Source organism: Nipponia nippon, unplaced genomic scaffold (genome assembly GCF_047370975.1).
Source record: "Nipponia nippon isolate SJK-2023a ecotype South Korea unplaced genomic scaffold, ASM4737097v1 scaffold_35, whole genome shotgun sequence".
In the NCBI taxonomy this organism is placed as follows: Eukaryota; Metazoa; Chordata; class Aves; order Pelecaniformes; family Threskiornithidae; genus Nipponia; species Nipponia nippon.
In genome coordinates this window covers 1,147,425-1,167,406 of record NW_028262353.1, presented here as the reverse complement: position 1 = coordinate 1,167,406, position 19,982 = coordinate 1,147,425, and the positions used below count along the sequence as shown (strand labels likewise).

The following is a 19,982-nucleotide window of genomic DNA, read 5'->3' as shown; positions in this document are numbered from 1 at the left end:
CTGACCGAGCCGCGGCTCCTCGCAAAGAAACTTCCCAGCCCGTAACGTTCAACACGAGGGTTTTAATGCTCTGGTGGCGAACAGCGTTAGAACCGGTTACCGCGCAGGAGCGGGCAGGCAGCCAAGTGACCGAGAGGCTTTGGTAAGTGCTGTGTGGGGAGGCAGGGCGTGCGCCTGCCCTCCCCTCCACACCCCCGGCTGTTGTCAATAAATACTTGCGGCGGAGCAAAAGTTAGGTGTTTGTTAGAGGTTTGCATCTGACTGCTCGTTCCGTGAGGGAGCACGGGGAGAGGGTCGAGCCCAGCGCTGGCGGGCAATGGCGCGCCGAGCCCCGGCTGCTGCCCAGCCTGGGGAACCCCTGACGGAACCCTTCCCAGAGCTCATAAGCAAAAGTTCCCTTGAGTTAACAAGTTGCTTTTTTTCTGCTTGCTGGGCCGTCTTGCTTCCTGCCGCAGCCTCCTCCTGGGATCCCCCGTGGGCCTGGCGAGGCACGGTCAGCAGCGCGAGGGCTTCAAAGATGCTTAGAAAACTGATCCTCTCTTCTCGCTCGATGCTTGAATCAGAAACTTAATTAAAGTCCTTCACCGTGTTACTTAGATTGGGACACCTGGATTAGCCTACACCGTGTCGTTTGCGTTATGTCGGGGGATTTCTGTGGGGCAGGGGAGGAGGCCCGGCAGGGCGGCGGGGGTTACTTCACAGCGTAGCCGATGATGTGGGGCTGGATGGGCGTCCAGGGCAGCGCCACGCTTATGTGCTGCACGTTCAGCTCCGAGAAGTTGGCCTGTTCGAGATCCTTCCATATCTCTCTCGTGAGGCAGCAGCCAGCAAAGACGAGTTTCCAAGTTGGATAGCAGATCTGCTGCCAAAAATACTTCCAGCTGGAATGATCGGCGGCCACGTGCTCTAAGAAATAGAAAGCGCCTCCCTGGGAAAACACAAAGTCGTCTTACAGAGGCGCAGCAGGTGCTGGGGTTACGCCGAGCTTCTCCCTCCATCCCGCCTCCTCCCGGGCACAGCGCGGCGCGTGTGCGGTTTGCTCGCTCGTCAGCCTTCCCCCAGCCCTTGTTCCCCCCGCTTGTTGCTTTTGTGGTGTCAGTTGGAATTAATGTCAGCAGGAAATCTGCAGAGATTCAGAATGCCTATTCAAAAAGCGTGAAAGATGTACTTATTTGATCCCTCTTTTATTATAGCAATAGTTTGTTGTCTTTTTTGTTTCAATTACAGTTGCTAGCATGTCATTTTTTTCAAAGGAAACTAAGAAATGTATTAATCCTACTCAAACTCATCAGTTTTTGACAACCCAGAGGATTGTCTTGAAAATGCCATTTTAAAGGCTGAAAGTCGATTGCAAAAATACCCCAACAAAACAGCTTTTTTTAATCTTTGGCTTGATTAGTATACTACAGGGAACGAAGGCATTTAATTAGACTGGTGTAGTCATACAGGTAGATCAGCCCCACTTCTAAGAGGCTAAAGCCGTTTATTTAAACTGCAGACTTTCAGTCTTGATCAGAGACCTTCCCACTCAAGGAAAATCTGGTGTGTGTGGGGAGAGACAACACCACAGGAACCAGTTCTGCTTGAAATGATATACTGTAATTACTTCTAAAATTAGCGGCAGTTCTAGTTACCAGACTATGTTACTTTTAGGGTTTTACTGTTAATAGGACAGACTGACCACTATGTTGCTACTGCTTTGCACCATTTAGCAGTGCCGAGTGGTTGTAAATCTGATTTAACTAAGGAAATAAACTGGGTCTGGTTTGTAAGCTGGAAACCAACGTTTTTTTTCCTCTTTTTTTTTTCTCCTTTTTCTTTCTATTCTTTTGGTGCAGTGCCTCTAGAATAGATGATAAAGGTAATAACAGGACTTTTTAGTCAGATACTCACCGGTCTGAGCACTCGCAGTACCTCCTTCAGGGTGCCGTTCACACTGTGCACGGAGCAGAGGACCAAGGTGCAGACGACGGCGTCCACGGAACCGCTGGGCACCTGGTGCAGGTCTTCTCCTGCGGCCACTAGGAAACGCTCGTAGTGGATGTGCTGGTTCTTGTTCATGTTTCTCGAAAGGCCTTGCTGGAAGTTGGGGTTTATGTCAGTGCACGTGACTCTGCAGCCTGGTGGGTAGAACTGGAAGTTAGTGCCGTAGCCGGTCCCGATCTCCAGCAGCTTCAGCTCTCCTGAGGGGCTCCTGAAGTCAGGTAGATTACGAAATAGCTCCTGTTTCTGCTTCTTTATTTTCTGCTCGCAAATTGCAGAAAGCTTCTCTAAAATGAAAGGAAAAAATATCTTCCTACAGAAAGGCTCCCATATGCCCAGGAACGATAGCAGGTAGATGGGCATGGCAAGCAGCGCGAGGCAGGCGCGGAAGAGGAGGATGCTGGCCTCTGTCATTTCCAGCGTGGGGCAGAGGATCCGTACTCGGCAAAACTAGTTCTTCTGTGTCTTAGAGCCCTTGGAATTCAGACCGAGCTGCATTTGTGGACTCGCCGCGTTCCTCTTGAGGCATATTCAGCTCCTTGGATTGATCTGGTAGACTTTTCTCTAAAGCTGATTTTAAAGTCCGGTCACAGGCAAGGAAGAGAAAAACAGGACCGCATACCAAACAGTTGCGGTCGCGTCCCAGCTCTGGCAGAGGAGGAGCTGCGAGCCTGTTACGCAAGCGGGGTGAACCGGTCAGCACAACTTCGCGTGTAACCGCTGGCAAAATGTCATAAGATCCCCAAATTTGGTGTTCAGCAGTTTCAGGTTACAGTTCGTATCTCTTAAAGCAACCGTGTGTCGTCTTTAGTGAGCTGAAGGAAATTAATCTGAACTCTGGATTTGCTGTAGGCGTTTCGTTAGGAGTTTGATGTACATTTCATTTTAAATGCATTTGCTGAAGAGTTAATTTACCGTCCCGTTGTAAGCAGCTGGATGAGCTAGTCGGCTCCTTGCTCCGTGCTCTCTCTGCAACAGCAGTTTTCAGGCTTTTCACTCTGTGGACACCTGAAATACTTTGGTATGCGCGTACGGGCTCCTTTGCAGTGAATGAGCTTGCTTTTCTTAGTTATCTTTGAGACCTTTGATGGGGATCGTGGAACAGAGATAAAACAATTTAGTAACTCGGTAATCACTGCATACAGTATATGGCTTGGGTTTATTAACTTCATAAGCTTGAGTCAACAGCGACCGGTCTGTTGTATGCTAAATGCATTCTGTAAAACTTTTTCAACTTTGCAGTCGCCAGTGCTTTTTCAGAGCACTGGATAACAACGTAGATTAGCCGCTAGCATTTAATTGCCCTGCTCCGGGTGAGCCTAGTACAGGGAGAGGAGGACTTCGGGTCCCTAATAAAGGCAGCGCTATGGTGAATTGCGTTGGAGGATTTTGGTTTTCTGGTGGGCGACAGGGAGGCCCGTCGTCCGATGAGTTGCCTCCTCCCTCTAGTGGTAGTAAAGCAAATATAAAACCCAGCGTACGGCGGCATCGTTATTAGACTGCTTTATTAACGCGCTCTGTTGTCATGCCTTCGTACCTCCACCTTGCGGCAACTACGTTAAAGAAACAAATTTCAACAATGGGAATTACCTTCTGTGTAGACTAGTTGGATGTGTATGGAGCGCAAAATAGAGACGTTAATGCATTATTTTCTTATAAGCTGTACCAGGTTTTAACTCCTTGCTGCGATACTGCGGGACATCATAGGAAAGGTTAAACAGTGGCCAACAGAGCAGCACCTGCCCTTGGTGTCCTCGGGGAGTTTAACTGGAAAACATTTCTAATGAAACTCCGGGCTTTTAAAAGAGACCTCTTTAAGGTGTGATCTGCATTGGAGGGAGAGTAGAAAATGAAGAGGTAAAACATGTCAGTAGAGCATGACAGAAGGGCTCTAAGGACGTGGCTGATCTAGTAACAGCGTTTTACAGCGGAGATGAGATTTCTGCCGTCTGACTTAACAAATGCCAGTTTTCTCCCAGTGTAAAGAAACGTTCCGGTTTTGCTTTGTAGGTGGCTGTTTGAAGTTAAACCCGCGCTGATAGCGTTAGCACCTCGTGGCCGGTGAGAACCGTGCCCAGCGAACCGGTGGTGTGACGAGCGCTTCCCTGAATCAACAGAAGCCCTGTCAGGGAGGGCTGTACTGGTGCGGGCCAACGAACGCCTGCTCGTAAATATATTTCATAATGGGCAGACTGAAATGAAAATGCTCGTACTGATGCCCTATCTATTATGCATGTGTCCTGTATCGGAAACGTTAGAGGTTGGGCATTATTCTCTGCCCTTAGAAAAACGTTCTGTGCTTGCTTGCACGTATCTTCTGTTCCCTTTCTTCCCTCTCCCCCTTCTCAACTCTCTGAGATGCTGACTCCTCCGTTATTTTGTACTGGACTGAAACGTGTTGTCTGGGCTTCTTTCCAGTTTGCCTGGTCCCTGTGCAGCAGCTCTCTTTCAGGGCTCTGTCCAGAAAGCCTATCTAACAAATGGAAGAACGTCGTTCCCAGTTTGAATGTGCTGTGGATGCTCGGGCAGTTTTCCATGCTTTTATTCCGGGGAGCCAGCTGCTGTGTACGGGCTGGCTGTAAGGGCTGGAAACCTCCTATAAACCGTGAAAGGAGTACCGAAGGGAGGCCCTGCGTCCCGCAGTGCTCGTGGTCATTTATTTTACTGCGTACCCAATGATATGAGGACTAGTAGGAATCCAGTAAGGTGTGACACGAATGCGCCTCAAATTCAGTTCTGAGAAATTAGTTTTCTCCAGCTCCTTCTCTGTCTCTCTGCTCAAGGAACAGCCATCTCCAAAATACTTCCAGGCTGGGTCACAGACCTTTTGCCAAAAGTAGGTCCAACTGGAATGATCTGCAGCCACGTGCTCCAAGAAGTAGAAAGCTCCACCCTGGAAAACAGTGCCATAAAAAAAAATTTAAAAGGACTTAGGGCTGTTCACCTCTGTATGCAGGATTTTGTCTTTTGCGTATTGGCAAGCACGCTGCCTTTTATCACCCCTCTGAAGACCAGCCGCCGTTCCTCGATGTCACGCGTGCTAGAGTCGTGTTTCGTTTGAACTGTGAGGTCTCTAAAAATGCAGCTTTCGTTGAAGATGGTGGCCGTTACTGGATGACTGTGCCTTCACCGGTAGGCGCTGCTTGGGATGGCGCAGAGGCAGTACGGCCCGGTGGCAGGAACTGCTGCCCCCGGGTTTTGGTCTCTGCCTTGGACGATGTCGGACAAACCGCTTTAACTTCCTTGTGTTTCAGGTTTTCTCATCTGAGAAATGTGAATAAACAATTTGCTTACCCTACATACCAGCAAGGAAGAGAGTTTCTTTCTTAATGTTTAAAAAGCATGTGAGATAACTTCAGCGAGCAGCAGTCTAGTGGCCCAGGCTACAGGCGGCATCTGTAGTGCCCAACAGGTTTGTGATTGTCGGTCTCCTGAACCCTATCAATGTTTAATTCTGTCTTGGACCACATCTGTTCAATGTCTTTCCATGTTTATAAATAACAGATAAAAAGCAAATCTAGTGTTGCAGGCAAACCTTTCCTGTAAAACTTGTTCAGTGGAGCCAAACAAGAGAAGTCACGGGTTCAGAGCTGGTGTTTCCGTCCTCCTCTTAGCGGAGTGTGTTGGGTCTGATCTTCCCCCCTCTTCCCTAGTTTTGCTGTGTAGGAACGTGCAGGATTGCCTCGCGGAGTTAATCAGGCGTTCAGCCACACGCAGGGCTGAAGTCTCATTTACGCATGGAGGCTCTGGCCAGTTACACAGATTTAGCTCACCTGTGTGGATAGGATTTGCGTTAAGTTAAACTCTTCCCCAGTTACTCTAACTGGAGAAAAAAGTATTGCAAGAGCGGTATGTGAATGTGGAAGCGTCACCTTAGATTATAATGAAAATACCTGCTTAGGTGGACGAGTTTTAAAGATAAGAGGGAGGCTTGCTAGAGAATATGCATGGCGACTGTGAACTGAAGCCGTTGTTAATCGGTGTTGCCATGCTCATCCCCTCCCGCTTCCCCCCCCACTCCACCACTGGGCTGCAGTAATCCTGCTTATCCCGTACCGCTCTGCTCCTCCTCCTCCTCCTAGCTCCCAGCACCTCCTGGGTTGTTGGTTGGGGTTTATTTTTGTTGTTTCTTCTTTTCTTTTTCTTTCTGCAACAGCCTCGGCCTTGGAGTTTTTGCAGGTTGCCCGGCTGCAGGTGCGGGAGCCAGGCTGGCCGGGTTGAGGAGCCGTGTCCCTCGCTTGCCCGGGCAGTCGGCAGCACCTCCGGCCCTGGCGCGTGCACGGCAGCGCACCGGTCCTGTTGGGGAGGGCGAGGGGCAGCAGGCTGAGCTGGTTCTTTCATCCGCAGGTGAAACAGCGCAAAAGAAAATGACTTGCGAGTGGATAAGTGGGTATGAGGGTTGATTTTAAACTTTCTTGGCCTGCTGCAGGTGACTGCATTTATCCTAAATGTAGGTCAGTACACACAACTTGGCTTATCGCGACACAAATCGGCATCCCCGATCTCCCTCGCGCTGCCCCAGCTTACCAGCCTGAGCACTCGCAAAACCTCCGCCAGGACCTTCTGGACGTTGGTCACGGAGCACAGCACTAAGGTGCACACCACCACGTCCACGGTGCCGTCCCGTATTTGATGCAGTTTCTCGCCAGAAGCAACCACCAAATGTTCAAGCTTAACGTGACGGTTCTCCGAGAGGCTCTTGAGGAGAAACTTTCTGAAATGGGGATTAGGGTCCGCGCACGTCAGCCGGCAGCCGGGTGGGTAGAACTGGAAATTGGTGCCGGTGCCCGTGCCGATTTCCAGCAACGTGAGCTGGCCCGAAGGGCCTGCAAATTTTCTTAAGTTGCTGAAGAGCTCTTGTTTCTGCTTGCAGACCTTATGGTTGTAGAGGGGCGCCACCTTGGCCATGATGTATGGGAAGACTCTCTTGTAGAAGGAGCCCCATGCGCCCAGGCGGGCGAGCAGGTGGAGCGGGAGGAGGAGGAGGCGGACGCATCGCTGGAGGCAGGAGGCCAGCACCATCCCCGCGGGGAGCGCGCACCCGGCCCGGTCCGCAGGCCCGGTCCGCAGCCCCGGCTGCTCCCCCAAACCGGATGTGTCTGTCCGTCCGTCCGTCTGTCCCGTCGGTCTGGCCGGGCGCCAGGCGCCCTCTTAAAGCGGCAGCACCGCGGTTGTGCAGAGCTGAGCGGCCTCGGCAGCGAGCCCGCAGGGCTGCGCCTGCTCGGTAACGGGTAAGCGGGTCTGAACGTATTGCCTGCGCGGAGACCTTGAGCTGGATTGACTGGGAAGGCTCGGATCCTGCCTGCTTGGGGCCTGTTACCCGGGAGAGCCAACCCTTCCCAGCCCCACGAGAACGTTGCCTCTCGGTGGCGTGGCTGCTGTCTCATCGCCGCTCTGGCGGCTGTGCCGCTGTGCGGTGCGCGCTCACCGGACCCCTCGCCTCTCCCGGCGACTCGCGGGTTTAGGTGCTAGCTCATCTTATCGGAGATACAGCGCTTCCTTAAGAACGTGGTACGCTTGCGTAACGGAAGGATCGCACCCGTGATACAGGAGAAGTCTTAGACTAGAGCAATCTCCGGCTATCCACATGTAACAACCTGTTTAAATTACATAGTCATTCCGGCTACTACACTTTGTTTTAGCTTCAGCTGGCTTGCACGGTGTGTGCTCTGGCAGCGGTACGCAGTCACCTGGTTGCTCTCGCAGGAGCACAGGCGCCCTGCGTGCTTTGCAGAGGCGCGTACGTGACACGTCCCTGTCCCCAGAGCCTGGGAGCTGAGAGGCACATCGGAGGTCGCCACACCTAAGGCGAGGGCTGTAATGATGAAATAAGGAAAAGGCAGTAGCCTTATCAAGCATTTTTTTTTTTTTTTGTACAGAGCAGCTGCGTGCTCCTTAAAGAGACAGCACAGTGCCAGGTAGTTATCCTTCAGATCGAGAAGTGGTTTTGTTCTCTTTTAACCCAAGGAGGGGTTTTGTGGGTTTTATCAGCTTTACTGTTCTGATTACAGGCAAGCAAAACCATTAGCTGGGGCTGTAATATTTATCTGCTTTACGTGGCAGCATTAGTTTGGAAATACTTTCAAGCTCTGAGTATGCGCGCTCTCTGAGGATTCCCTTTCGACCTGGATGGGGATGATGAGCTCCATAGTCCTGAGCAGAAGGGTGGCTGGGGCAGCCTGCGACAGTCCAGCTCTGTAGAGGGATTCCGCTGAGCTTCGTGCCTCTTACCGGGGACAGAGCCTCTCCCAGGCTGTGCCAGGACTGCTTAGGTCAATTAGGACCTTTTTTTTTGTTTTGTTATCTCTGTTCAACCTCCGAGGGCATTGACCTATTTATTTCTTTAAGCGCCTTGCTTAAAGATATCTTATACAAAGTGTACTAACACCCCCGGGGCCCCAGAGCGTCCTTGAAGTATTTCTGGTGCGCGGCCGCCCCGGGGGACCCGTGTGCCCGCAGTCCCCGGCCCTCTCTGGGTGCCCTAGTTGGGAGCTGGGGTGTGCTCCTGCGTTTCCACCCGGGGCCGGCTGGCCCGGCCGCCTGCCTCGTCCCCCCCGCCGGTGCCCGCACTTCAAGCTGCCGCACCGTCACCTATGCAGAGAAGGTATTTTTTTTTCCTTACGTTACGCGACTTAACTTCCACGTTTGGACGCTTCAACACTCTGTATTTGGGAGGTACTATCCTGTTTCTCAGCAGTTTGTCATCAGTGGGTTTTTTCCTATATTTCAGACTTTTTATTTCCACTTATTTCGCATCTGCTGGAAATTTAAGCCTTAGTGAGAACCACGCCACGGGAGGTCCGGTTTGGACTGAAGATTTCTCAGAATCTGTAGCTTTCTGTAGCAGCTTATTTAATGTGGCTCTAAGTGCTTTTGATTAGTTATGGCTTGAGACATCTACATTTTTTAGGTTGCGTCTGCCCTTGTGTTACAGTCCCATAAAAGTCAGCGATGTAAAGTGTGGGCAGATTTAGTTCCTGTGTCGTTTCTAAAGCAAGATAAATGAGTTCTCCAGCACGGTGCTGGGTCCTGCTCCTGCTAGCTTGTCTGCTCAGCACACAGCTCCTACAGCTCTGCTCAGAGGGCAAAGATTTAAAATTCTGTGAAGAGGACATTCCTGCAAGGTGGTTGTGGGTTTTTTTTTGTTTTCTAAAACAGCAACCTCATAACAGCGTTTCAGGTTGTTCTTTCAGCAACACAGGCACGGTCCTGTCGAGAACAAGAACTACGTAATAATAAAAATTGATCCTAAAATTGCAGTCATAAATTACAGGCATAACATTGCAGGCATAAATTCTATGTATAAAGGAGGAGGAGTTGTCTCTCTTAACTGAAGGAGGGCAACTTGGGTCAATTGCTAGCACTCTCGTGCTCGCCGTTTTACTGGGAAAACCAGAAACGTGCACGCGTGCTGGGTTGTAGCCGAGGACGGCATCCCGTAGTAGGCTTCCACCTCGGCGGTGAGCTGCTGGGCGCTGAGGAGCTCCCGGCTCCCTGAGAAACCCGCCGGGCGCCGGGGAAGGACCTCTGGGAAGGAATCTAATGGCCCAGGCCGCCGTTAGGAGGAAGAAGCCAGGACGGTGCCTGGACCCACCGGGCACAGAACGGCCCTGTGACGGACGCGTCACTTTGGCACTTTTCGAGTTCCTTTGTAAAATCTTGCTGTTCCCAGACAGCCCAGGGATGAGGTCAGGAGCTCTTGGTGACGCGACCTGCGACGTGCGCGGCCGTTTGAAGTTCTAGCTTATCCTGAAACTGTGGAGAAAAAAAAGAAAAAAGAAGAAAATGCGTTTGCTGACACCAAGTTTTCCTTTTGCCCTGCTGACGACCTCTGTCACAGATCGCGCTCTGTGCCTGCTTGCTACAGGACTGTTGCGCTGATTTCTGAAGCCTGCTCTGCACGGACAGTAAATTGGGCGCGGTGACCTACCGGCCCGCACAAAGTTTGGCTCTAAGCGGTAGAAATTGTTGTTCTTGAGCCAGGGTCGTCCGCGGGCTGTGCGCACACCCGCCGGCTGCTCGGCCGAGCCCAGCATCTCTCTTCCGCCGGCCCCGCCGTGGTTCCCGGTGTCTCGGATGGTCGCGGTGGGGGCCGATGCTGGGAGCCGTGTCCGTGCTACCGGTACCGGCTGGGCAGGCCCGGCTCGTCCCTGGGCGGGCGGGCGCGCCGCCGGCTGGCGAAAGCTCGGCTTAAGCTGGCCTAGGGCTGCGCCCGGGAAGGCGGCGGGGGGCTCGGGGCCGCCTCGCCCCCCAGGCGGGGCTCGGGGCCGCGGGCACTCGGCGAAGCGTCTCCTCTTCGGGGCGTCCCGGCTCCCCGCGGCGGGGGGGGTCCCCGGGCGGCAGCGGCGCCGTGCGGGGCCGGGAGTTTTGCCACGCTCCCTAAGCCCTCTGCCGGCGGGCAGCGGCTGGGCAGGGGCCGCCGCGCCGCGCGGGGGGGGCAGCGCAGGCAGCGCAGGCAGCGCAGGCAGCGCACCAAGATGGCGACAACCGCAGTTCCTCCTGCAGCTCCCCCACCTCCGCAGTCCAGCAACGCCTTGCGGGAGACGCGCTAGTGCAGCGGCCACAGTAAGTTGCAGCCCCGGCGCGGGGACCCCGCGGGGGGTGCCCGGGGTCTCCCCGCCTTTGCTCCCCCGCATTTCTGTCGGTTTTTTTTTCCCCAAATTCATGCCCCCCCCCCCCGGCAGCACACACTCTTCCCCTGCCCCCCCCGGGCGGGGGCTTTGCCGCAGAGCGATTTTCCGGCAGCGCTGGGCTCGCCGGGGCAGCGCTCGGGGTGCGGGCGGGAGGCGGCCGGGGGCAGCGCAGCCCCCCGCCCCAAATCCGGCCCTGCCCGCGGCGGCGGGCTGCAGCGGGGGGGCCCGGGGGGCCGCGCCGCTCTGCACCCTGCGGCGGAGAGGTCGCCCCGGTGGATGCCCGCTCTCTCGGCGCTCAGGGAGGGGGTACCGGGGTGCCCCCCTCCTCCCCCCATCCAACGCCGCCCTCCGCGTCCCGGCAGCAGCCGGGATGCTGGGGGCTCCCGGGGCAGCCCCTGCCCCAGATGGGGGAAGGCCCCCCGGGGAAGGGGGATTGCCGGCCCTGCAGCCGGCCGGCTCTGCGGCCCCGGGGTCAGCCTTCGCCGGCTGGGAGGGGGCAGGCTCCCCTGCACCCACCCTCAGCCTGGAGCGGCGGGAGCGCCTTGGGGCCACCTTCTCCATCCGTCCGTCCGTCTGTCCACCCACCCGCAGCCCGGGGAGCCCGCGGGGCCTCTCTCCCAGGCCCCTAAATTCGGGGCTGTGCTCTTTGTCTGCGTCTCGGGGAGGGAGAGAGGAGGGATAACTGGAGTTCTCGGCCTCCCTTCCCCCCTCGGCCCCAGCTGCAGGGCTGGTCCGTCCCTCCAGCACCCCCTTGTCTCCTGCCCAGCACCCCGAGGCTCCGGCTGCCAGGGGAGGGGGAGAAGTTGGAGGACAGAGTTTCGTGGGGGAGACGCATGGGGCGGCTTTGAGGTTCCAGCCTGACCCAGATGTGGGCATCGTGGTTTGCGCTCTTGCTTCCTTCCACCATGCAGATTTTGGGGGAATGGTGAGGGCAGATGTATTTTATTTTATTTTTTCCCTCCCGGGGAGAGGGAATTGCACGTTCACGAGCTTTTTCTATTAAAAATCTGGGTGTCTTCTTCCCCTCCCCCCCTCCTTTCTGGTGCAAATTATGCCCAGCTGATGTGGGGGTGGGGAAGCTGGAAGAGATGCTCCACGGCAGTAGCTGCAGATGATCCGAGGTAAAGTCTGAAAGTCTGACGGGCAGGGGAGCGTGTGAGCGGCGGGCCTGCGCGGGAGGGCCAGCACAGCTGGAGCTGCTCTTCTGTAAGGGCCTGAATTTCGGAGAGGGATCCCCGGTGCGGTAGGTTCATCCGCCGCTGGCTTTCCACGCGTGCCGTGCTGCGGGGGATCGGCGCGAGGCCCAGGAGGGGCCGGTTTGTGGGGCGCCGGTTGGTTCTGCTGCGTGCGGAGGGGTAACCCGGTCCTGGTAACGCTGCAGCGTTGCACCCCCACGCAGCCCGTGACCCGTACGTCCCCATTTCACACTGGGCAGGATTTAATGGTAAGGGACGAGGGTGCTGTAGGAGCCCGGTTGCCCCCTCCTCCTGGCCCCTTTAGGGGCAAAACGGGAGGAGAGCTTTGCCTCGGGGTTTTTCTCGGGGGTGGCTGGCGGTCCTGCTCTGGGAGGGGGCCTGGCCCCGGTCTTGCGTAGGAGCGCTGATTTTTTCCTGTGTGTGTGATGGATGCTCTTCTAAAAAGAGATCGCAGTGCAGGACAGGCGGCGTGTGGGGGTAACCCCGGTGGGGGTGTGTAGGGGTACCCCGGTGGGGGTGTGCGGGGGTAACCCCCATGGGGTGTGCAGGGTAACCCCAGTGGGGGTGTGTAGGGGTAACCCCGGCGGGGTGTGCGGGGGGTAACCCCCGGTGGGGTGTGCAGGGTAACCCCGGTGGGGTGTGCGGGGGTACCCCGGTGGGGTGTGCAGGGTAACGCCAATGGGGGTGTGCGGGGGTACCCCGGTGGCGGCTGCCGTGGAGCGCTTCCTCCCGCGGGGGCCGAGCTCCTCTCGCCGCTCCCCCTGCGGGGCCGCCCCAAGGGGGCCGCGGCGATGGAGCTGCCGGCGGCAGCCGCGTGGTGCTGGAGCGGACAGCGCCCGGCCCCCGCCGCTCCCGGCCCCCCGCCGCTCCCGGCCCCCCGCCGCTCCCGGCCCCCCGCCGCTCCCGGGGCCCCGCCGCTCCCGGCCCCCCCTGCCGCTCCCGGGCCCCGCCGCTCCCGGGGCCCCCGCCGCTCCCGCCACCCCTCCACCCGCCCGGGCCCCCCGCGGCCGCTGCCGCCCTCCGCCCCGGTGTCTCGCCCCGGTGTCTCGCCCCGGTGTCTCGCCCCGGTGTCTCGCCCCGGTGTCTCGCCGGTTCTCGGGGGCAGGGTGCCGTTACGTAAAGTGCGTGAGGCCGTTTGTAACCAATACCCGTCCCCGGGGGCTGCAGGGCGAGAGGAGAGGAGTTGCTGCGCTGTAGAGTAACGGACGAACGGTCAGGGCCCGTCGCGGCGCTCCAGAATGCCGCTTCCCGTACGAGTAGAACGCAGGGACTCTCAGAGCTGGGCGAGTTGTGTTTTCCATCTGCGCCGTGTTTGGGAAGTCCCCGTTCTTAGCTTCGGGGATGTTTAAATACAATGATTAGCAACGTGGCTGAAGGGCCACTCGATCCTTGTTTACGCGTTTCAACGCTTCTACGGTGTCATTCGTCCTGGGTGAAAGGGCCTGGACCTAGTACAAACAATTTAACCAGTTACATAAGCTCATATGTATGGCTTAGGTCTCGATGATGGTATGGATATCGTGCCGCTCGGCGGAACAAGTACGATTATGCGAATATTTTGCGAACAGAGGTGGGAAGCTGGGTTTCTAATGAAGAGAGAGCGATCGCATGTCGCAAGAAATTGAGCATGGATGTACTTTAATTCTCAGTTAAAGGAGGTGAAATAAAAGAGAAACAGAGTCGGCGCTGAGCGAAGATGAAGTAGCTTGAAAATCTAAATCATGGTATCGTCTTCCTCCCTTTCGTTGTTACGTCTGCATTCATTGTGGGGTTGCTTGGCGGGTTTAGCATGCTTTCTCGTTAGAATGAGCTGAGAGGGCTTTACATACCAATTGCTCCTTACTATTTTTCAATGGCTGGAGAGGCGATGGGCCCCAGGGGCCGTATGTGACGCCGGGGCACGCCGTCTTCACGCAGTCACATGATTTCCATTCACTATTGATCGCCGGGCTCCCGAAGCGGCTGCAGCTGCCATTGACATCCACAAATACACGGGAATCAATAATTTATTGTTGTGTTCAAAGAAACAGCCTGGATTAAGGAAGGTGCGGTAAAGGAACAAAAGCCCTAGAGTTGAGAACAAGCACGGGGCAAATAATTAAGAAACAGAGAGAGGAGATTGCGCGCGATGGCTTGTGTGAGCAGTAGCGGGTTGTCAGAGCTTGTCAGCGTGGGGCTATTGCCTTCAATTTAGCGGGGCTCAGAAACAACCGAGTGCTCGGACTTCCCCCTTATGCCCTCTTATTCCACTTCTTTGCGGAGCGGACAGTCGCTACGCTGGAGACTACAAGTGAAGAAGAGGTGGCTTACTGCCGCAGAAGCGTGTTAAAAACCCGCCTTGGCATCCGCTCAGATTCAAGGCTGGCTTTTAACACTTCGCATGAGCCCGTGCCTTAGGAAAGGCTGTCTTTAAATACTGTTCCCACGTTAGAGTAACTTCTGCCTTCTCTTCCCTCAGTCTTGCCCTGTATCAAAGTTTTATTCCTGCCTAATGGAGCACGCCAGCAGACAGGGTATTTTAAGTAGAAAGAGTAGCCAGCAGGGACTGGACTGTAGCAAAACCGTGAAATTGCTCCTTTCTGAAAACAGCCATTTCAAAATGCAAAAATCTTGCTGTCTGAGGCCACAAGGTCCCATTCCATGTTGCTCACGCTGTTCCTGCGCTAGCAGAAAGGTATGAGGAGTTTATAAATAACGTATTCTGAGCAGTTAATTCCGGGAGGATTTTTAAAAAAAAAAAAAAAAAAAAAGGCCGTAATGTTTTTCGTTGTTGAATAGCGTATAACGCATTGTGAACTTCACAGGTAGTGGTCTTACATAAATAAAACCTTCGTTGCTGGAGAAGTAGGGAGCAGAAAACATTGAAAATGGCTAAAAGCCCTCTCCTTTCTCTCTTTTTCTTTTGAGATGTATACAGTGTTACTTATTTTTACTAGAACTCCCTATATGAATTTTAAAACCCAATAAAAGGTACATGCGCGCAGTTGTTCCTTTCCGTAGGCTTGGGCGTGCTCGGAAGCCGGTCAGCCCGACTCCCGGGGGAGGAGGTGGTGCTTGCTGGGGATCAGAAGCTCCTGCAGCTTGCTGGGGCAAACTCAGCAGGATCTGGCTCTCTTTGGCCGTTGAGATGATATTTCTGGCATTGAGTTTTGAGGGAGGATACTTGAAAAGCAGAGCGGTTGAAGCTCATCACAGAGAGGTTACGTATCTGTCCCCAGTGCTTCAACTTACCTAATTTTCTTTCCGTGGCTAAGGGCATGCCCAGGCACAGACTAAATTCTTTCTATAACTAACGCTAGACAAGAATATTGTTATTCTGAAGACAAGAATAATAAAAAGGTGTCTTTATTTCCAGGCATGTTGAATTCCCAGCAGTTGCGTGGAAGTCTAAGAGGTGTCGATGCTCAATATCGTTAAAAACCAGACTGCTTCTAAGGAGCCTAGCTCTTTACTAAGGGGGCCTGGCGTTCTAGTTATGAATTTGCAGAGTGGATACCCAGTCCTTAGGCCGTTTGCAGATTTAATCAGCCTTAGGGATTTACTGTGACTTAAGTGATACGTAGGCCCTTCAGCGCGAGAGAGATTTCACCTGGGTGGGAAAGTACTCGAGAAACACGAGGCTGAACGACTGCTGCTATTCCAGTGGCGATTCCAGCAGAAGATGAACTTTTTTTGACTGTCTGGTGAAATCAGTAGCGCGATGGTAATGTTAAAACAACTCGGAATAGCTGACGTTAGGGGAGGGTGATTTGTGTCTGATCGGATGAGAGATGCATGGGCCGGTAAGAAAAGATGAAGGCAGCACAACGCAGGCGGCCGTGGGAACGGCGGGTCCGCAGGGGTTGTGTTCTGCAACATCGCAGAAATTCTGAGACCTGCGTTGTGTAAGAGCAGAGAACTAGAAGGGGGGTCAGTTTTTGTCCGTCCCTTCATATGTGTCCATCTTTGCCCCGTTTGTTATCGCACCATTTGTAATCATGCCGTTTGAGTGCTCCACATTAAATGAATTCCTCCAAAACCACTGTACAGAATAATTGTTACCTTGCTCCTATTTTGTGGGTCACTGATAGGCTGAATGAATTGAACAAGGAATTAAATTTGGGTTAGTGTCTTAACTATCACACAATAACTATTTTGAACAATTCTTTATTCAGAAGTTAGGCTTTAAAAAGGGGAAGTTGAAGTGCTGCGCTTCAGCTGGCTCGGCCTGGGTGGATCTCCAGGTTCCCGGTGAGCTGGGTGATAAACGCGGCTCAGCCCTGAGGAATGGCTAACGTGGGGACGGGCGAGCGGGGGTTAGCTGTTTGAGTCCTTGCGGCTTACGGAGCGACACTACAGAAGTCATACTGCTACCGGGAGGGATGGAAAAAGCCCACGTTACGAGATCTTTAGTTTCTCCGGTTTTTATTAAAGCATCTTTAAATATTCATATGTTTTGTAATATTTTTCTGTTGCTTTTGGTTGCTACTGCGCTCCCCTCTCCTCCCTTTCTGTTCGTGTTTTTACCTTTAGAGGTGTGTGTTCAAGTTCAGTTCAGCTGCTGCGGTTTCAAGAGCGTAACTGCTCTCCTGCCCTGTCCGGAGCCTGCCCTCGAGCTCTGCCTAGAGCCGAGCGCCCGGGGAGCTTCTGCAGTGGCTTACCTAGGGTGGGGGAAATGACCAGCCACAAAACAATAAATATTGCTTGAAAGTGGCAAATATTTCCTTTTTCTTCCGCTTTATAGCATCAACTGTGACATGAGGGCTTTTCTAAGGGAAGGGTTCCTCCTGCGTCTCAGCCAGTTGTATCGCTGTACCTTCTCATTGATAAAATTGGCCTGTTCTAGACACAGAATTTACTGCAGATGGAGAAGATCGGCGAGTTCTTCCGAAGGCCGTTTCCAGCCACGGGTTTTCTCATGCGTGGATATTTTGGTTCGGCTTGAAGCTTTTTAGGCTTTCGTGCAGTAGAATTTCAGAGGGCTGTTCATCTACGCTATTTTTGCCTTTGTGCCCCAACCCTGCGTGTTCAAATCAAGAGCCACGTGCGCCTGTGTGGGTTACATAAAAATTCATATGGAAGGGCTCTCTCTCGAAGGAACTGAAAGACGTACTGCGAATGACTGAATCTTGCAAATTAATAAATGAAGAAATGTATTAAAGCAAAGATATTGCCTCAAAAGTGTTTTTTTAATTTATTTTGACAATCAGCTTGAATAATTTATTAGAATATTTCATAATGTACCAGTAAATGGACTGCTGGGAACATTTAGAAAAAATAATTAAGTCTTAGCAACTGAGCACCTCAGTACAGCATTTTTTCTGGTGTAAAATCTTTGGTCTTTGAAAAATGTGTGTGCAGTCTGGCCGCAGGGAGTTCTGCGCACCCCGCTCCGGGCGCCCGGGACGAAGGCCTGAGCCCCCCGAAGCCTCTGGGACCCGCAGCAGCGCAGTGGCCTTCCTGACGCAGTTACCCGCAGCGCGGTAAAGCACATACCCTCGTCTCCGACTCTGCCTGATGGGGAGCCTTTGCCACAATTTTCAAAATGTTAGAGGTTGAAGAATCAAACGTGGAAAGCGCCAAAAGAAATTCCAGCATTTATTCTTACCAATTTCTGTGTAGCCCAGCAAGACCGTACTCAGCTGTAAAATCAAATTTACAAGCTTTTTGGTCTAAAGCAGCTTGCCACGCAGAGCAGCCCGGGCTGTGCTTCAGCGGTCCAGAGGTGCCATTGTGGAGGTGCCTTTAGTGACCGGGAGGAGGACGAGCCGCCCGGCTCTCCCAGAGCGCCGCGGGAAGCGGGACGGGTGCTCGTGAGACAGAGGAGTTGCCTCGCTCTCGGGTGCAAAGCCGGGTGCGCTGGGTGGGGGGAGCTTTCTGGTGGCCCGTTATTAACAGGACGGAGCCTGCGAGCGTCCCAGGGCATGTGGTCAGCTTCCAGTTCCACCACTGGTTTCCAGGTGACCCTGGACAGATTATTTTCCCTTCCTATGTCTCTCTCTCTGCAGAGAAACTTTTCCACTTAAATTCTGAGATCTTCAGGATGAAGATAGTTTAATATTTGTTCATTCAGTCAACATGTGGGTAAGGACTAATTTTAGTAAAGGTCTTTAAGTAGTAGTTTTATTTTAAAGAATCAAATCATTAGATAACGCCTGATGTTTTTTTAATACCTTCTAGTAACTAATTTAAATACACAAAAAAGGGAAAGGAATGAAAATCAGCTCACCCTCTTGGTTGTGCTTCCCACACAGGCCTCTACAGCAGAAAGTTTTACCAAAATAGGCAGACTGGAGCCTGAATTCCCCCAAGAAGCAGATGTGCTGACACCCGCGTTCTATGTGGCTGGTTTGGGGGGGATTTGGGGGGTTTTTTAGCAGATGTTCACGCACTCTAAACTCATTCTGTTCTTCCGATGAAGAACCCCTCCCGTGGTGAATGCTGACGGGCGTTTAAAAAATTACTGTAGCCTCATGTGAAAATTTTGTGTTGTAATTGAGGTTTTCTTTTCTTTCTGCCGAGCAGAACGGTAAATCTTGAAAGCGGAAATCTTGATGCTCTCACCCTTTTTTGCTTCAGTAGCGACTGGAATGCTCCCCGCTCCCAGTTTGAGCCGCTGCTCCTTGCTGGCGCGAAGGGCTGCAGGTGTGGTGGTTGCACGGCCCTGACGGCGGGCTGCGCGCTGCGCCTGGGCCTGGAGGATGTTGCAAACTACTCCTCTGTATATTTGGTGTTTGGGGTTTTTTTTAACTAAAACTAGCTCTCTGAAATATCCTGGGTAGTTACGCCTGCGTACGCCGAGTAAAGGTAAAGATCAGGAGCTGGCTGTCGGAGCTGCAAAGCACGGCTTGTCATCGTAAGGACGTGGAATGTTGTGCTATCAAAGATACAAAAACTGCTGTCGGTCTGATTTAAGGAACTGAATAACATTCCATTCCCATCCTTTTCAGTGGACATCCTAGTTTTGTCCATTATCTTAATACGGGATAATTTACCGGGAAAACAAATGAAGTCAGGAGAGGCAAGAACTTCCCACGAAATGAAAGCCCCCGGCCGCTGTTCTGTGCTGCTACCAAGCAAGTAGCAGCCTGTAGGTACCAAATGCTGAAACAAAAGCAATCGCTTCTCGTCACTTCGGAACGGCCTGCGCCGTGTGTGAGCACGACGAGAATAAGTGGCGTGAGGCAAACTTGGAACCTGGTTTGTCGGGGTAGCATCAAAGTGGGTCTTGATTTATTAACGGGACAGGATCTTTGCAAAAACCACCGTGATGGGCGGTTGTGTACCAGGTCGGGGGGGGATGGTGTGGCTTTTTTATTGGTTTTGTTCTGTTGTTTTTTTTTTTTAAATGGCCACTTAGCAGATTAGTTGGTTGCTTCCAGTTGCCGGTTGTGTAATTGTGCATACAAATCAGGCATTCATTTCTGCCTTCATTTTTTCCCTTTTTTATGCTGTGTCCCTGAGCTACTTTGGTTTCTAAATTCAGGCCTTACATATTTATCTGTGCCATTCAATTAGACCACATCCCCAATGCTGCTATATAGTTTCACAGTATGTGGGAAATTTGGTAATTAAATGCATGCAAATGCTGCAAGAATAGAATAAATTAATTTTTCCTTAATATCAGCAGGCTATTCTGTGATGTTTCGAGAGATAACGTGACCAAGATACCGGCTTTTCTCTCCCCTTCTTGCCATCTTTTTTGAGTCTTTATTGTTATTACTCTGGAAATACCTGGTCAAGTTTATATGGAAAGAATCCCAGCCCAGGCTACGCCGTGTAGTTCCATAAGGAGGGAGATCTATGCTTCAGTTTTTTGGCTCTCCAAATAAAACCGGAGATGGAAACAGCGTTTAAGTTCTACAGGTGCGGTGCAGCTTTAGATTTGCGCGTGAATCGGAGCCTTCAGAAAGTGTGCAAGAGGCAGCGTCGCAGCTAGGGTGAGGCGGTTGCACGGGATCACCTGAAATCAGTCGGAAGGAGACTTTGCGCTGGGTGTTCTGGCTTTTGGAAATACCCCAGGTGCTGTGGTAAAGGCTGGGATCTCCAGGTATTCTTAAAAAAAGGACCGTGTTATTTTTACGCTGTATTTATAAATGAAGCCCGCTGCAACCCATAGGAAGCTGTGATTCTCGGTTTCGGCGCGTGCCCGTTGCTGAGGCTGGGCAAACGTCTCCCAGCTCGTCCTTAC

At 52.9% G+C, this 19,982-nt stretch overlaps 3 protein-coding genes and 1 long non-coding RNA gene across 7 annotated transcripts in view; 2 read left to right on the top strand and 2 right to left on the bottom strand.

Moving 5' to 3' along the window:
• Positions 1-42: 42 nt before the first annotated feature.
• Positions 43-2,637, bottom strand: LOC104011974 (thiol S-methyltransferase TMT1A). Its single transcript, XM_009464290.2, has 2 exons — positions 1,894-2,637; positions 43-928 (listed from the first exon to the last, which is right to left on the bottom strand). The coding sequence occupies exons 1-2, from the start codon at positions 2,395-2,397 to the stop codon at positions 692-694; spliced, it is 741 nt and encodes a 246-aa protein (XP_009462565.1). The 5' UTR covers positions 2,398-2,637; the 3' UTR covers positions 43-691.
• A 287-nt stretch (positions 2,638-2,924) lies between these two features.
• Positions 2,925-9,261, bottom strand: LOC104011975 (thiol S-methyltransferase TMT1A). 2 transcript variants are annotated; one of them, XM_087771079.1, is made up of 2 exons: positions 6,511-9,261; positions 2,925-3,065 (listed from the first exon to the last, which is right to left on the bottom strand). In XM_087771079.1, the coding sequence occupies exons 1-2, from the start codon at positions 7,003-7,005 to the stop codon at positions 2,925-2,927; spliced, it is 636 nt and encodes a 211-aa protein (XP_087627205.1). In that variant the 5' UTR covers positions 7,006-9,261. The 2 variants fall into 2 exon arrangements, with proteins under 2 accessions (XP_087627205.1, XP_009462566.1); XM_009464291.2 differs by lacking the exon at positions 2,925-3,065 and adding an exon at positions 4,636-4,876.
• On the top strand, positions 4,871-6,990 carry LOC148053963 (uncharacterized). The gene is made up of 3 exons (XR_015707739.1): positions 4,871-5,395; positions 6,438-6,740; positions 6,857-6,990. It is a non-coding gene; the product is annotated as an uncharacterized LOC148053963 (long non-coding RNA).
• Positions 9,262-10,007: 746 nt separating the features above from the next.
• The window catches only part of SCN8A (sodium voltage-gated channel alpha subunit 8), a 61,647-nt gene continuing 51,672 nt past the window's right edge, over positions 10,008-19,982 (top strand). For 2 of the 3 annotated variants that reach the window (XM_087770988.1, XM_087770992.1), the window contains exon 1: positions 10,410-10,548. Coding sequence is in view for 1 of the 3 variants with exons in the window: in XM_087770990.1 (XP_087627116.1) it covers positions 10,060-10,548 (489 nt within the window). In the remaining 2 variants the exon portion in view is untranslated. Of the gene's footprint in view, positions 10,549-19,982 lie in introns of all 3 variants that reach the window. The other variant, XM_087770990.1, reaches the window with a different exon arrangement.

Coding starts and splice junctions, on each gene's coding strand:
- LOC104011974 (XM_009464290.2), bottom strand. CDS start 2,397: ATGACAGAGGCCAGCATCCTCCTCTTCCGCGCCTGCCTCGCGCTGCTT. Junction 929..1,893: donor TACTGCGAGTGCTCAGACCG/GTGAGTATCTGA, acceptor GTGTTTTCCCAG/GGAGGCGCTTTCTATTTCTT.
- LOC104011975 (XM_009464291.2), bottom strand. CDS start 7,005: ATGGTGCTGGCCTCCTGCCTCCAGCGATGCGTCCGCCTCCTCCTCCTC. Junction 4,877..6,510: donor TTTTGCGAGTGCTCAGGCTG/GTAAGCTGGGGC, acceptor ACTGTTTTCCAG/GGTGGAGCTTTCTACTTCTT.